A 13,158-nucleotide genomic window follows, 5' to 3' on the forward strand; every position below is an offset into this window, starting at 1 on the left:
ACCTATTGAAAGCAATTTTTTTTTATGAGTTGATGTAACTTCTCCAGATTTAGCCGTAATATCTAGGCCAAATTTGGGGTGTAACATGCACGGTTAACCATTGTAGTTAAATTTTAAAATATGAAAAAGAAATTGAATTTTCAAAAATAAAAATAGAAATAGAGAAATTAATTTCAAATGAAGAAAATCAGGCCAACTTAATTACATAAGCGTATTTTAACATTTTTTTTCTCAGGTAATGAAAATGCTATACGATTGGCATGGAGACCTAGTCAAATTGTCATCAAATCGATTTTACTTGCCCATAGTGAGACTATGGACCTTCACTGTTCCACACCCTCAATGCGGTTACCCAAAAAATTTCTTTATAACAAAGAAGAGCCTCATTTTTTAAAGGTCCACGCGCTTCCTTACTGATACGGACCTACTAAGTTCCAAGAGAAATAACAAAATTACAAAGCCTTCCCTAACATTTACCTGCTTTTCCTTTCTTCCTTGGCTTTTTAGCATAGAGAACAGCCAGGAAGTACTTCACCGTGAATCAAATTCCAATTTCTTTTCTTCTTTTACTATTCTCTGCTTCTCTCTTCTCTTTTGATTTCTTTATCTTCTCTTTTCCGTATTTTGGCATTTTTTTTTTCAGATTGTTACTCTGTTTCTTATTTTTCATGCTTTACATTGTTGTTTATTTTCTTGTTCCTGACATTTTAAACTTTCTTTTTCATTTCTTATTTCTTGCAGCTACACTCACTGTCCGTCTCCAATTTTACGCTCAGGAATTGTCAGGTGATGCCTTTCTTTTCTTTTCTTTTTCTTCACTGTAATTCTTCGTTATATTTGAATAAAAACAAATGATAATAAGAACATAATCCAGTCGACTTAGTACTTCCCTTCTCCATTCAAACCAAAACCTTTCTTCTTCCTCAACCATATCCTTCTAATCCTTGTTTACCTTGTTCCTCCCCCCCCCCCAAATGGACCAGTCATGTCTATGAATATTGCTTCTCCTTCCCCTTTTTCTTCTTCCTCCTAATTTCCCTCTGCTCTCCGCTGGCTCTCTCCCCTTTCCTCTACCGCCTTCACCCTCCACCTCCGCTACTTCCTCTAAGCCCCCTCGTCCCTTTTCTTTGCGAGCTCAACCCACAGCTACCGGTTTATCTCTCCCCAGTGATAAAAAGACCGACGATGATCAGACACTTCTTTCACTCCACCAAAGGAAAACCGAACAAGCTTGGACCCTTTATTCTCAATCCCCTCACCTCCCTACCCCTACTTGCTTAAGCCGCTTCGTTGCTCAACTCTTTCGAAGCCACTTCTCAATCTCTCTCACGCGCTCGTACTATCATCACCCGCCTCCGCAATGAATGCCAGCTGCACCGTCTCGACGCCAACTCCCCTTGGCCTCTGCGAAATCCGGCCATACCCTTTACGCCTCTTCGCTCATCAAGTCCATGCTTCGCTCTAGTTACCTACCCCACGTCAAAGCATGGAGCGCTGTCGTTCGGCGGCTCCCTACCGAGCCACTCTCTGAGTCGATCAACTTTTTTGACTCCGTGACTCTCCGCGTCAGGCGTTTCGCGGATCCTTCAATTGTTGCTGATTCCAAACTGACACGTTTGGCTATAATGCTGTGCTTAACGCTTCTGCTAATTTGGGGGACAAAAGTAAGTTGTTGAAATTGTGTATTGAATGATGGCTGATATGGTTTCATTTAATATATTGATTGATGGGTGCATATTGATAAACGACAGTGATGGTGCATGTTTTTTCAAGATTGTTTCAAAATATTATTATACATTTTTTTATATTCAATAATTTTTTAAAATTAAGGTATTTAAAATTAAATAGACTTGAAAAGGAATTAAACTTTTTTGTAATTAAATTTTGCAGTACACTCTCTATGGAGGTGTGAGGATCACCACTTTTGTAAGTTTTCTCAACATAATTGGTAAATGAAATGTTATGACTTATTGAACACTAAAATTGCGCTAGCAGGAAAGGAATATAGGAAGTGGAGCCAGCGGAATGTTGGATGACAGCAGAACGTCTTTTCTTCTATCCGCCTTATAGATTGGTGGATGTAACATTTTAGGGCTATGATCTGAATAGCCCTCCATTGAAACCTTTTGTCTGGAATTATTATCGCTTTTTAGTGTTTATTTTTTATTAATGTTTATTTGTAATTGAGTAGGTTTATTGGTAATAGAAAAGGGACAAGTTTTGATGGCAGCTAAGGAAGACGTGGGAAGTCTTCTAGACTGTAGATTACTCGACCTTTCTATTGGGAAGGTGGGTATATTAGCTCTTTCCACGAATGAGAGTCTACTTGCTGTTTGTATCGCAGACATTATATATATATTTGATGTGGAATTTTTTATGGTCCAGCTACTCCTATTTCTTTATTAAGTATTGTTTTTAATTGTTCTCAATCCAATTTTTTGTTTGTTTGTAAAACTTATAAAAAAAATATATAAAATTAAGTAATACATGAAATTCCTATATTTTGAAACCTCAAAATCCATTTGAAATTTGGAGAATTTTGCTGTTCTTCAGAATATGGAACCTAGGTATTTGATTCCGTTGCCTCAGGCAAGCTTTATTAAGGATATTTTATGGCAAAGGGCGGCTAAATATAATTTCCTTGTCCTTACAAAGAAAGGAAAATTATTCCATGGAAAGTATCCTGACCCATCTCTCACAGAACTAATGGATGGCATTGACGCAGGTATAAAATTTGCTATTCCATTAAAAGTCCTTGGAATTTTTGTATGTTTTAAAAAATTCTAACCATATTTACTTTTTGATTTTTTTAGTGGAATCGAGCGGCATAGGCGACATTGTGGTCGCAAAACAAAACAATATCACTGTTTTCTCATCTGATTTAAATGAGAAAATGATCATACCTCTCTCATCCGAGTTGTGGCTTGGGGTTCCGATGGGTGGAGTGACCCTAGGACAAAATTTTAACGTTGGCTAGCCCGTTGATTATTATTCGGATTGCAAGATAAAAGGTAGTTTTATTATTCTGTTCATTTTAGTTGTCTTTTTCATCAGAATCAGCACGTCCACTACTTCCACAAATTTGGAGCCTTTTTTTTTTCATCCAACGCCAGCTTGCTTCAATAACAGTTGTGATAGTTGCCATCACTTGTCTCATTTTTGTTCTTCACTGCCTTACACCCTCACATCATATGTTGATTTTTAACTAAAAAATTACATAAATTATCAAAAAGGAAAACTGAACGGTTTTTATTTAAATATTTTTTGTCAGTGGATGCGATTAAATGGATTGTTCTTAACGACGACAACACTTTTAGTGACTGCATTGTTGTGGGAGGCTATAAATATAGCGAAGATGGAAAAGAAGAGGATTACCTCCTCCTAGTGTCACGAAGCTAGACCCTTCCGTCTCGTAAACCATGCAGCCTTAGACGATTTGCTCGACAAAACCCGCTTAAGTTAGCCTTTACTCGAATGAGAATTCCTTAAGAACTCCTCCAAGGCATCAATTGAATAGCGGAAGCGATTTAAGCCAAAACAAGCAACCAAAAGAACAACAGAAAGGGACGCTTGCAAAGTGTTTGAGTAAATGCTCTCTATTCTCTTATTCGCAAAGAATAATGAAACAATGAATGGAGTGAGTACAAATAAAAGGGGAGGCTCTTTATTTATAGTTGAGCTCCCCCAAAATCGACGGTTAAGATAAATTTACATTGACGGACGAGATTAACCATATCCCATGATTTAAGGGATTTATAATTTTTTCACTAAATTTAAATTTTCTATTCAATTTTAATTTAATTTTTTTAAAAAAATTTATATTTTTATATTTAATAATCATTTAATTCATATAATATTAAAAATTAAATTAAAATTGTTATTTTATAAAAATAAATTTAATTTTATTGTTTTATGATATATGTATTTTTTTCCAAGTTTTTATTTCATTAAATAAAAACTCTAATTTAATTTATTAATTTTTAATATTTACAAGTTAAATCATTTAACTATTAAAATGAAATGTAAACTGCATCAATTATCTCTAAATTGTATTTAAAATTACATTTTGTCACCTAATTTTTAAAAATTACATAATAGTCACTAATATTATCAAATTGTTACATTTATGACTTGATTGTTAACTTTCAAAGAGTTAGTAACTAATTTAGTCCTTTGAGTTATAATTTTAAAATCATTTTGATACTTTAAAATTTTTATTAAAAATTAAAAATTAATCTCCAAACTCTAAATTTCATTTATTTTCTACCGTTGATGCTGATCACATGAATAATTTCATTGGACAAAGTGAGGTGATTAATTATTGCCATCAAACCTATTTGAGGTTTATGGTTGGGGAATGACCTAGAGATTAGGTGAAATAGCTTGCCTTAGCAGATTATCACCTTTCATTCTTCAACAAACATCACGGCTTATGAGATTCTTTACGCTATTTTACCCATCTCACACAAAAAAATTAATATTAATAAAAATGACTTAGGTTCAAAAACATTTATTTAAACGACTTTAAATGAACAGTAAAATTGAGTTATGAAAATTAGATGGCTGGCACGACTATTTTTTCTATTTAAAAAATAAATTTTAGAGGTTTTAGACACTAGATGGTGACACCTATATATTTTTTTCAAAAAAATTTAGGGTGCACTGATAGTCAACACCCTTTTATCTTATTAAAAAAATTATTTTTTTTGATGTGTGAGGCGCCGGCCAACAAATGCCCCAAGTCATCCAACAAAAGGGATGGGAATATTGCAACATCAACCCCTTCTTGTTTTCCCATCTTTTTTATTTTTCAAGTTTAATTACATATTTTATATTTTAAAATAATATTGGACTCTTATCATGTTGTTCATTATTATTGCATCACTCACATTATTTTTAAATTAAATATGCACAATTAAATTAATTTTTTTAATAAAATTAGAATCTGCTTTAATGATTTTCATCTTTTATAATAATTCAAATAAACATTGCTAAATTATTGTTTCTTTTATTTTAAAAATAACGAGTAATGTATTTATAAATTTAGAAACATTTAAATAGTAACATGTTATTTATAAATATATTACACGTTATTTTTTAAAATAAAAGAAACAATAATTTAGCAATGTTTAATTGAATTATTATAAAAGATGAAAATCATTAAAGTAGATTCTAATTTTATAAAAAAATCTAATTTAATTGTGCATATTAAATTTAAATTAATTTTTAAATTTAATAATAATGTGAATAATGCAATAATAATTAAAAAAACATGATAAGTAGTTCAATATTATTTTGAAATATAATATATGTAGTTAAACTTGTAAAATAAAAAAAGATGAGAAAATAAGGAGGGATTAATGTTGTAATATTTTCATCCCTTTTGTTGGGTGACTTTTGAGTATTTGTTGTCCGGCACCTTACACCCCAAATTTTTTTTTTTTAAATTAGATAAAGGGATGCTAACCATAAAGGCGCCAGCACCCCAAAACAAAGACTTTAAAAAAATATATATAAGTGCCTGTGATCTAGTATTCAAAGTCTCAAAAATTATTTTTTTATAGAAAGATAGTGGTGTCAGTCATTTAGTTCTCATAACTCATTTTTACTGTTCATTTTAGGTTATTTAAGTGAATATTTTTTAATCAGGATATTTTTATAAATATTTTTTTTTTTGGGGTCAGATGATAAAATAGCCTATTCTTTAATGACAACCAGCTTCGATGATTCACAAGCTGCTACTGTTGATAAGAGTTTGTTGGCTAGAGAGGCAGCCATAAAATTAATGAAGGATTACCTTCATCGAGCAGCTAACCATATGAAGCAACAAGCAGATAATAAAATGTCTGGTAGGCAATTCGAAATAGGTAACTCAGTTTATCTTAAGCTTCCGCCATAGAGACAAAAATCTGTTGTAAACAGAGTTAATCTCAAGCTCTTTGCTCGATTCTTTGGTCCATATGAGATGCTTGAACGAGTGAGATCAGTGACTTATAAGCTCACCCTTCTTGAGGGAGCTAAGATGCATTCGGTATTTCATGTATCTCAATTGAAGAAGCATGTTGGACAAAGGCCTGTACAATCTCAGCTACCTATAATCAATGATGAAGGTATACTTAGCAGAAGAATGGTCAAACGTGGTAATCGAGCTGTTACTCAAGTCATTACCCAATGGAGCAACAGTTTTCTAAAGGACTCAACATGAGAATTTTTGTACGTCCTCGAGGATAAGAATGCAGCAAAGAAGGGAGCATTCATACTAGATAAAAGAAATGAAATTTTATACACTTCTTGGGTTATTTTCTTTCTTTTTTTTTTTTGAATAAGACTTCTTGGGTTATTTTCATTATTTTCTTATTGGGCTGTATTTTTGCTCTTAATTCTAGTTTTTGTTTATTTTGTTAAATTACTTCAGCTGTGAGAAGTGTAACTGCTAATACAAATGTTAGAAAGAACATCAAAATTTTACTAAAGAATTTCTCTTTCTGGTTAATTCTCTCTGCAACCATCATTACATCCTTCTCTACATTTTTTTCTTCTAAAATTTCATCTACATCCTCCACCACCTATCGATTCACAATATAGATAATCGATGTATCAATAAACAAGCTTCCTTGTCCCATGTTTCATATCTACTGGAACTGAAATCCCAGTCTCCTATCCCACTTATGAACTCAATTCGATTCAAGATTCTGGTTCCCAGAACTACAACGCCAACACCCAAACACTCAACCATAGCCCCTTCCGATCTCAATCTCGCTTCGACTGCCAATATTGAAACCAACCCATCGTTTCCATATCCAAACGTTGAAGACCCAGCCAAGACATTGCCTAATCTATTGTCCAATTGCACCACCCTTCTCCACTTGGACCAACTTTATGCCCGCATCATTCAAACCCGACTTCTCGATTGTTACTCCTCGCCGTTTCATTGGAACAACGTTATCCGATCTTACACCAGGTTCAATGCTCCCGTTAAAGCACTTCACATCTACATTGCCATGTCGAGAACTGGACTCCTCCCTGATCGTTATACTCTCCCCCTTGTCGTGAAGGCTACCTGTCAGTGTTTCGCTATTGACATCGGCCGTCAACTACATTCCGTGGCTGTGAAGATTGGGTTAGAGTTGAATGAGTTTTGCGAGAGTGGGTTTATAAGCCTTTATGCAAAAGCGGGACAGTTTAACAATGCGAGGAAGGTGTTTGATGAAAATCCCGATAGGAAATTGGGTTCTTGGAATGCTTTAATAGCTGGACTTGCTCAAACTGGGCGTGCTAAAGAAGCGATTCATATGTTTTTGGAGCTGAAAAAAAATGGGTTTTTGCCTGATGATGTGACTATGGTTAGTGTGACATCGTCTTGTGGTAGTTTAGGGGATTTTGAGTTAGCTCTTCAGTTACACAAATGTGTATTCCAAGCTAAACGCTTAGAAAAATCCGATATTTTGATGTTGAATTCGGTTATTGATATGTATGGGAAGTGTGGTAGGATGGATTTAGCTTATTTAGTTTTTTCAAGGATGAAGGAAAAAAATGTTTCTTCTTGGACGTCTATGATTGTTGGCTACGCAATGCATGGTCATGTTAAGGAAGCTCTTCGTTGTTTCCTTTGCATGAGAGAGTCCGGGGTGAGACCTAACTATGTTACATTTGTTGGGGTTTTAAGTGCTTGTGTGCATGGTGGGAAAGTAGAGGAAGGGAAATTTTACTTTGATATGATGAAGAATAGTTATGGGATAAAGCCAAATTTGCAGCATTATGGGTGCATGGCAGATCTGCTTGGTCGAGCCGGGTTGCTTGAGGAAGCAAGGAAGATGGTGGAAGAGATGCCTATGAAGGCAAATGTAGTGATATGGGGGAGTTTGATTGGTGCATGTGAGAAATTCGGGAATGTGGAGATTGGGGAGTGGGTGGCTAAGCATTTACAAGAATTGGAACCTTGGAATGATGGGGTTTATGTTGTATTGTCTAATATCTATGCTAGTAATGGTTTGTGGGAAGATGTTGAGAGGGTTAGAAGGATCATGAAGCAAATGAAACTTGCCAAGACTCCTGGTTATAGCTTGGCAACAACTTAGAATTGAGTTTAGTTTGTTCCAATGGCCAATCATCATGTTAACCATTTTAGAATAAAAGTTACTTTGCTAATTATTGATTTCTTTACTGTCACATTTCATGTAAGCTAGTTTTCTTCAAGCAAAGAGACTTTGTTTTTATCAATTCATACAACAATATTAAGGGAGCATTGCCACTTTCAAGGATTATTCATTTAATGCATTTGGATCGGATCATCTTACGGTACTTGCAAGAACGTAAAGATTTCGTCATCAGATTATCATGTTTGGTTCAATAACATTCCCTTGAATCAACAATATGAAGTAATATAACATAGTCTTGATACTACATACTCCCCATTTTTAGTGAGGCCTTTGTCATTCGCTCAAGATTTTACATTCTTGAGTATAAGATAATTTTATTTATATTTTAGTGATAATATGTGATTTTTATTCCCATTTTTAATGATTTTGACTTATTTCTTTTCACATTTTATGTGAACTACATTTTTTGAAAGGGACAATACCTTATTGATCCATTGTAGCTTGAAAAACTTGGAGAGCTGCTTCCATTCTTTGAGCCATAACTTGTAAACCAGAAGCAATGAAGAAATCCAAATCCCCGAGTGTCCAACCTTTCGCTGGCTCAACTTCGTACTTCCATTCAATGTCACACCCATGCTCATTGGACAACACTCTCACTGTTGATACATAGCCATTGAAGCCAACATTGCCATCCACAATAGAATAGCTAAAAACCATCTTATTTGGATCAATGGACAATAGCTTTTGCTTAGTCCAATTCATACTTCCTTTATCACTACCATTGACCGGAGTTTTAAAACCAGCACAGAAACGAACGCACCCAGGTTGTCCCGAGACACCTTCGACGGGGAGACAAGTAGTCAGACTCGGGAACCACTTGTCCAAGCCGAAAAAATCTTGTAAGAGGAGCCATACTTGTTCTGCTTTGCATCCTGCTAGCTTTGCACATGCCTTGCCTTCCCATTTTGGTTGCTGACCAACATTTGCCATTGGATAAGTAAATATGTTTGATATATTCTTTAGCAAAATCTATAGCAAAAAAACCAAAATAAATAAAACTCACTATGATGATTCTTTTTTGGTGTAGCAGCTATTCCTTATATATAGAAAGATTCCGTTGAAAATGGGTAAACTACATAGATAGTCACTTAACTATAAGTAAAATTTTTTTGGTCATTAGCCGTTAAATTATTAACGGTAAGATAACTTAGCAGCTTTTAAAATTAACATAATAATAACTTTAATCCTCAACATTCATACATTTGTGTCAATTTAGTCTTTATTCTAAAAAATTTAAGCCCTCAACATTTACATATTGTGTAATTTAGTATTTTTTACTGTTTTTTTATGACATTGAAGGTTAATTTTAAAATAATGTGACAAGATGAAAATTAGTATCTCGAATTTTTTTGTGTTTTCATTTTTGAAATCTTTTCAATCAAATTTAGCTGATAAATTTATCTTTTTAGTTTTTTAAATGAAAGGATCATAAAGAAAAGGAAGAAATAAAACTAAAAAAAAGAGACTAAATTACATGATATATAAATGCTGAGGGTTAAATTTACTATTATGCCAATTCTAAAAACTATTTCATCATCTTCTCGGTAATCATTTAATGACCAATGACTACAAAAAAATAAAATCAAATAATTACTTAATAATTTTATAACTTTTCATGACTAATAATATAATTTAACCCCGAAAAAAATTAAAGGGTGAAAGGCTAAGTGGCTAAGTATTGTTTTTGCTTCGCATGTCTAGTCGTCCATGTTTTTTCTGTGGAACTTGTTGAGCAATAAGTAGTTTTCTAGTAGTTTTCTACTCATACATTCTTGTTGGGTATCGTTTGTCTCGTGATTGTCCTTTTCTCTCGTTTTTCTCGTGTCCGTAGTAAATTTTTTTGGTACCAAAATAGTGTTGAAAAGACAAATTAAAAGGGGTGTTGAAAAGTCAAAAAAATGGGAGGTGCAAGTGGCACCGAAAGAAAAAAATGGTAGGCAAGTTGTTTAAAGTTGAATGGAATAATTGCAATTTTGGTCCCTAATTTTTTAGGCCATTTGCAAGTTAGTCCCTGAACCTCAACTATAAATAGGCCTAACCATTTCTCATTTACACTACCCCAACCAATCTTTCAAGTTGTTTAAAGTTGAATGGGATAATTGCAATTTTGGTCCCTAATTTTTTAGGCCATTTGCAAGTTAGTCCCTGAACCTCAACTATAAATAGGCCTAACCATTTCTCATTTACACTATCCCAACCAATCTTTCTCTCTTAGTTTTCTCTCTTCTCCCATTTGAGAATTCTTAAGGAATTCTATTTGTTTGTAATATTTTGGAGATAGTAAAGTTATCATCTGGTGTTAGTGCCCGAGGACGTAGGTATAATTTACCGAACCTCGTTAAAACTCTTATGTTCTTTTTGTCCTATTTTTCTTTCAATATTTGAGGGTATAATAGTAGTATTTAATTGTGCTATTAAATTACGTTAGAAGGAATATTCTGACTAAGGAAAGACTTGGTATTTAAGAGATCCTTGTGATCCACCTCTCTTCCCTGGGAATTGAACTTTGTGTGATTTTTTAGTACAATAATTTACACGCTTCCGACCCTATTGGAACAACAAATAGACCCAAATTTGCTTGGATTCATACGTTTATGGTTGAGACTACACTGCAACACATCCACAGGGTCGGTGCTAGTCGGCCCAAAGACTAACGTTCTAAAATTTTCTGTTACGGAGTTTGTGTAGTCGTGGAGATTAAACGAATTAATTCTCTAGAACGAGCTCTGTATTAATTATCAGTATTTATTAATTAGACGTGAGTTAAAATATGTTATAATTGTCGAAATCATTTTTTAAAAAAAATGGGGTTGACTTTATATTTTAAAAATGAAAAAAAAAGAGTTGTCACTAATCTCTTTTTTATTGAGATGTGATTGGGTCACCTTCTAATTTGATTGTTTTAAAAAATGTTTTGTTTTACTAAAACAACGATTTTGGTCTACGAAAATCGAGAAAACGGGTTCGGGAGTTGGTTACGTATGAGGAAGGATTAGCACCCTCGTAACGCCCAAAATTGGTACAAAATTGATTAATTAATATTTTAATGTCGAAAATTGAAATTTTGAAAAGATTTTAAAACATGATCCCTTGTTTATTAATGTTAATTTTACAAAAATGTTTAAATAAATCGAAGCAGATGCTAAAAGACCTTCTTACTCGAAGTAATAAAATGTCATATCCAGTACGTTAGGACACGACAGTTTAAACCCCCGAAAATAAGCTTGCCTTTTGATTTTCAAAGCACATGCATTTTAATTTTAAAAGGATATTCGATTATTTTAGTTAAACGAGAAAAATCGAAACCCAGTAGGTTAGGGCACGTTTTCTCGAATTCCCAAAACACCAAATATCGCTTTTATTAAAGAATCCCTTTTATGAATTTTGGTGAAAATTAATGCAACGTTTAAAGTGATATACAATATGTGATACAATGTTACGATGACAATGATGCAATTGTAAAGATGAATACGATGTTAGTGAACTAGTCTCGATGAATAAGTGAAGCGATAAAACGGAAATACATGATAAAAAATAAACGAACATAACCACATATAAATGGGAAACAAGTAATAAGCACATGAATAAACAAGTAGATATTGCTACAAATACATAAATCAACAAATATTTATAAATAAAACATTAACCTTATGAATTTTAATACGTGTATAAAGTGTATAGAATAATAAATAAATAAAATAAATAAATATACAAAATGTCAAATTTGATTTTTTTAAAATATAAAAAATAATAAAATAGCAAAGACGAAATAATAATAATAATAATAATAATAATATAACATGTAATGAATGGATAAATGTCAAAAAAATTGTAATAAAATATATAAATAAATAATAATGATAATAGTAAAATACAAGAGTACATAAGAAGAAAATAAAAGAACTTTGATTATTAAAAAGGTTTAAAAAAAAAGAAATATATATATATAAGCAAATGAACAAATAAGTAGATAGACCAATGAATAAAATGGTAATAGTACCATAATAATAACAGTAGCAGTATAATAATAATAATAATAATAATAATAATAATAATAATAATAATAATAACCGTAGTAGTAATAAAAGTATAATAGTAATGATAATAATAATAATATAAAAATATAGCAATAGTAAAATAATGATATTAATATGTAAATATAAATAAAGATATAATACCTAAAATATAATAATATCAAAATATAAATAGGTAAGAAATATAAATGGATAAATAAAAACTAGATAAATAATAAGAAAATAAATATAGATGAAAATATAATAATAGTAATAATACAATAATAATAATAATAATAATGGTGTTAGACATATTAATTTGAAAATAAAAAGGGAAAATAAGCAGAAAAAGGACTAAATTGAACCTAAAATGGAAGTTTGGGGCCAATTTGAAAATAAATAAAGAAGCAAAGGACCGAATCGAATGCGAAAACAATGAGGGACCAAATCGGGAAATAACCCCTCCTTCTAAAACGCGCAGCATCAAGTAGGACCCAATTGAAATCCCAGCACAAATTCGGGGCAAAATTAAAACCAAAAAAATTTAATTACAAAGTAATAAAAAGGTGGAAGGGCTAAAAGTGAAATTAGCCCTTCCGTTAAAAAGCAGGCAGATCCTAGGTCGAAGCGGGTTGGATCAGGTCGGATCGGGACAAAATGACGTCGTTTTGAGGCTTATGAGCTTAACCCAAAACGACGTCGTTTTGTTTTGCTATTTAAGGTAAAAATTTCCAAAAAAAAATTTATTTTCTCCTGCTTACAAAAAAATTCCTCCCCTCTCCTATTTCTCTCTGGCCAGAGCGAAAATCTGGTGTGGTGTCGCCGTCGACCACTGTCGTTGGGCACCCAAAAAAAAGGTATTTTTATTTATTTTTTTATATTTATATGTAACTATTTTTTTTAGAAAAATAGAGAAAGCGTTGATGTATGTATATAAATACGTTCGAAAAGAAAAGGAAAATAAATAAAAAAGAAAAAAAGTAACC

At 32.5% G+C, this 13,158-nt stretch overlaps 3 protein-coding genes across 5 annotated transcripts; 2 read left to right on the top strand and 1 right to left on the bottom strand.

The window, feature by feature from the left end:
* Positions 1-317: 317 nt before the first annotated feature.
* Positions 318-3,790, top strand: LOC107940142 (pentatricopeptide repeat-containing protein At3g09650, chloroplastic). 3 transcript variants are annotated; one of them, XR_005930180.1, is made up of 7 exons: positions 318-786; positions 1,571-1,664; positions 1,891-1,926; positions 1,996-2,289; positions 2,554-2,725; positions 2,814-3,011; positions 3,272-3,790. XR_005930180.1 is itself a non-coding variant. In XM_016873570.2 (3 exons), exons 1-3 carry the CDS (start codon positions 1,365-1,367, stop codon positions 2,068-2,070), a joined length of 411 nt encoding a protein of 136 aa, XP_016729059.1. In that variant the 5' UTR covers positions 406-1,364; the 3' UTR covers positions 2,071-2,384. The 3 variants fall into 3 exon arrangements, 1 of the variants encoding a protein (XP_016729059.1); XR_001695368.2 differs by lacking the exon at positions 1,571-1,664 and having other exon boundaries at positions 402-786; positions 1,891-2,289; XM_016873570.2 differs by lacking the exons at positions 2,554-2,725; positions 2,814-3,011; positions 3,272-3,790 and having other exon boundaries at positions 406-1,664; positions 1,996-2,384.
* Positions 3,791-5,721: 1,931 nt separating this feature from the next.
* Positions 5,722-8,268, top strand: LOC107940143 (pentatricopeptide repeat-containing protein At1g77170, mitochondrial-like). The gene has a single exon (XM_016873571.2). The coding sequence runs from the start codon at positions 6,669-6,671 to the stop codon at positions 8,076-8,078; it is 1,410 nt and encodes a 469-aa protein (XP_016729060.2). The 5' UTR covers positions 5,722-6,668; the 3' UTR covers positions 8,079-8,268.
* A 71-nt stretch (positions 8,269-8,339) lies between these two features.
* Positions 8,340-9,167, bottom strand: LOC107940144 (lachrymatory-factor synthase). Its single transcript, XM_016873572.2, has one exon. The coding sequence runs from the start codon at positions 9,087-9,089 to the stop codon at positions 8,583-8,585; it is 507 nt and encodes a 168-aa protein (XP_016729061.1). The 5' UTR covers positions 9,090-9,167; the 3' UTR covers positions 8,340-8,582.
* Between the last annotated feature and the right edge of the window lie 3,991 nt (positions 9,168-13,158).

Source organism: Gossypium hirsutum, chromosome A07 (assembly GCF_007990345.1).
Source record: "Gossypium hirsutum isolate 1008001.06 chromosome A07, Gossypium_hirsutum_v2.1, whole genome shotgun sequence".
Taxonomy (NCBI): Eukaryota; Viridiplantae; Streptophyta; class Magnoliopsida; order Malvales; family Malvaceae; genus Gossypium; species Gossypium hirsutum.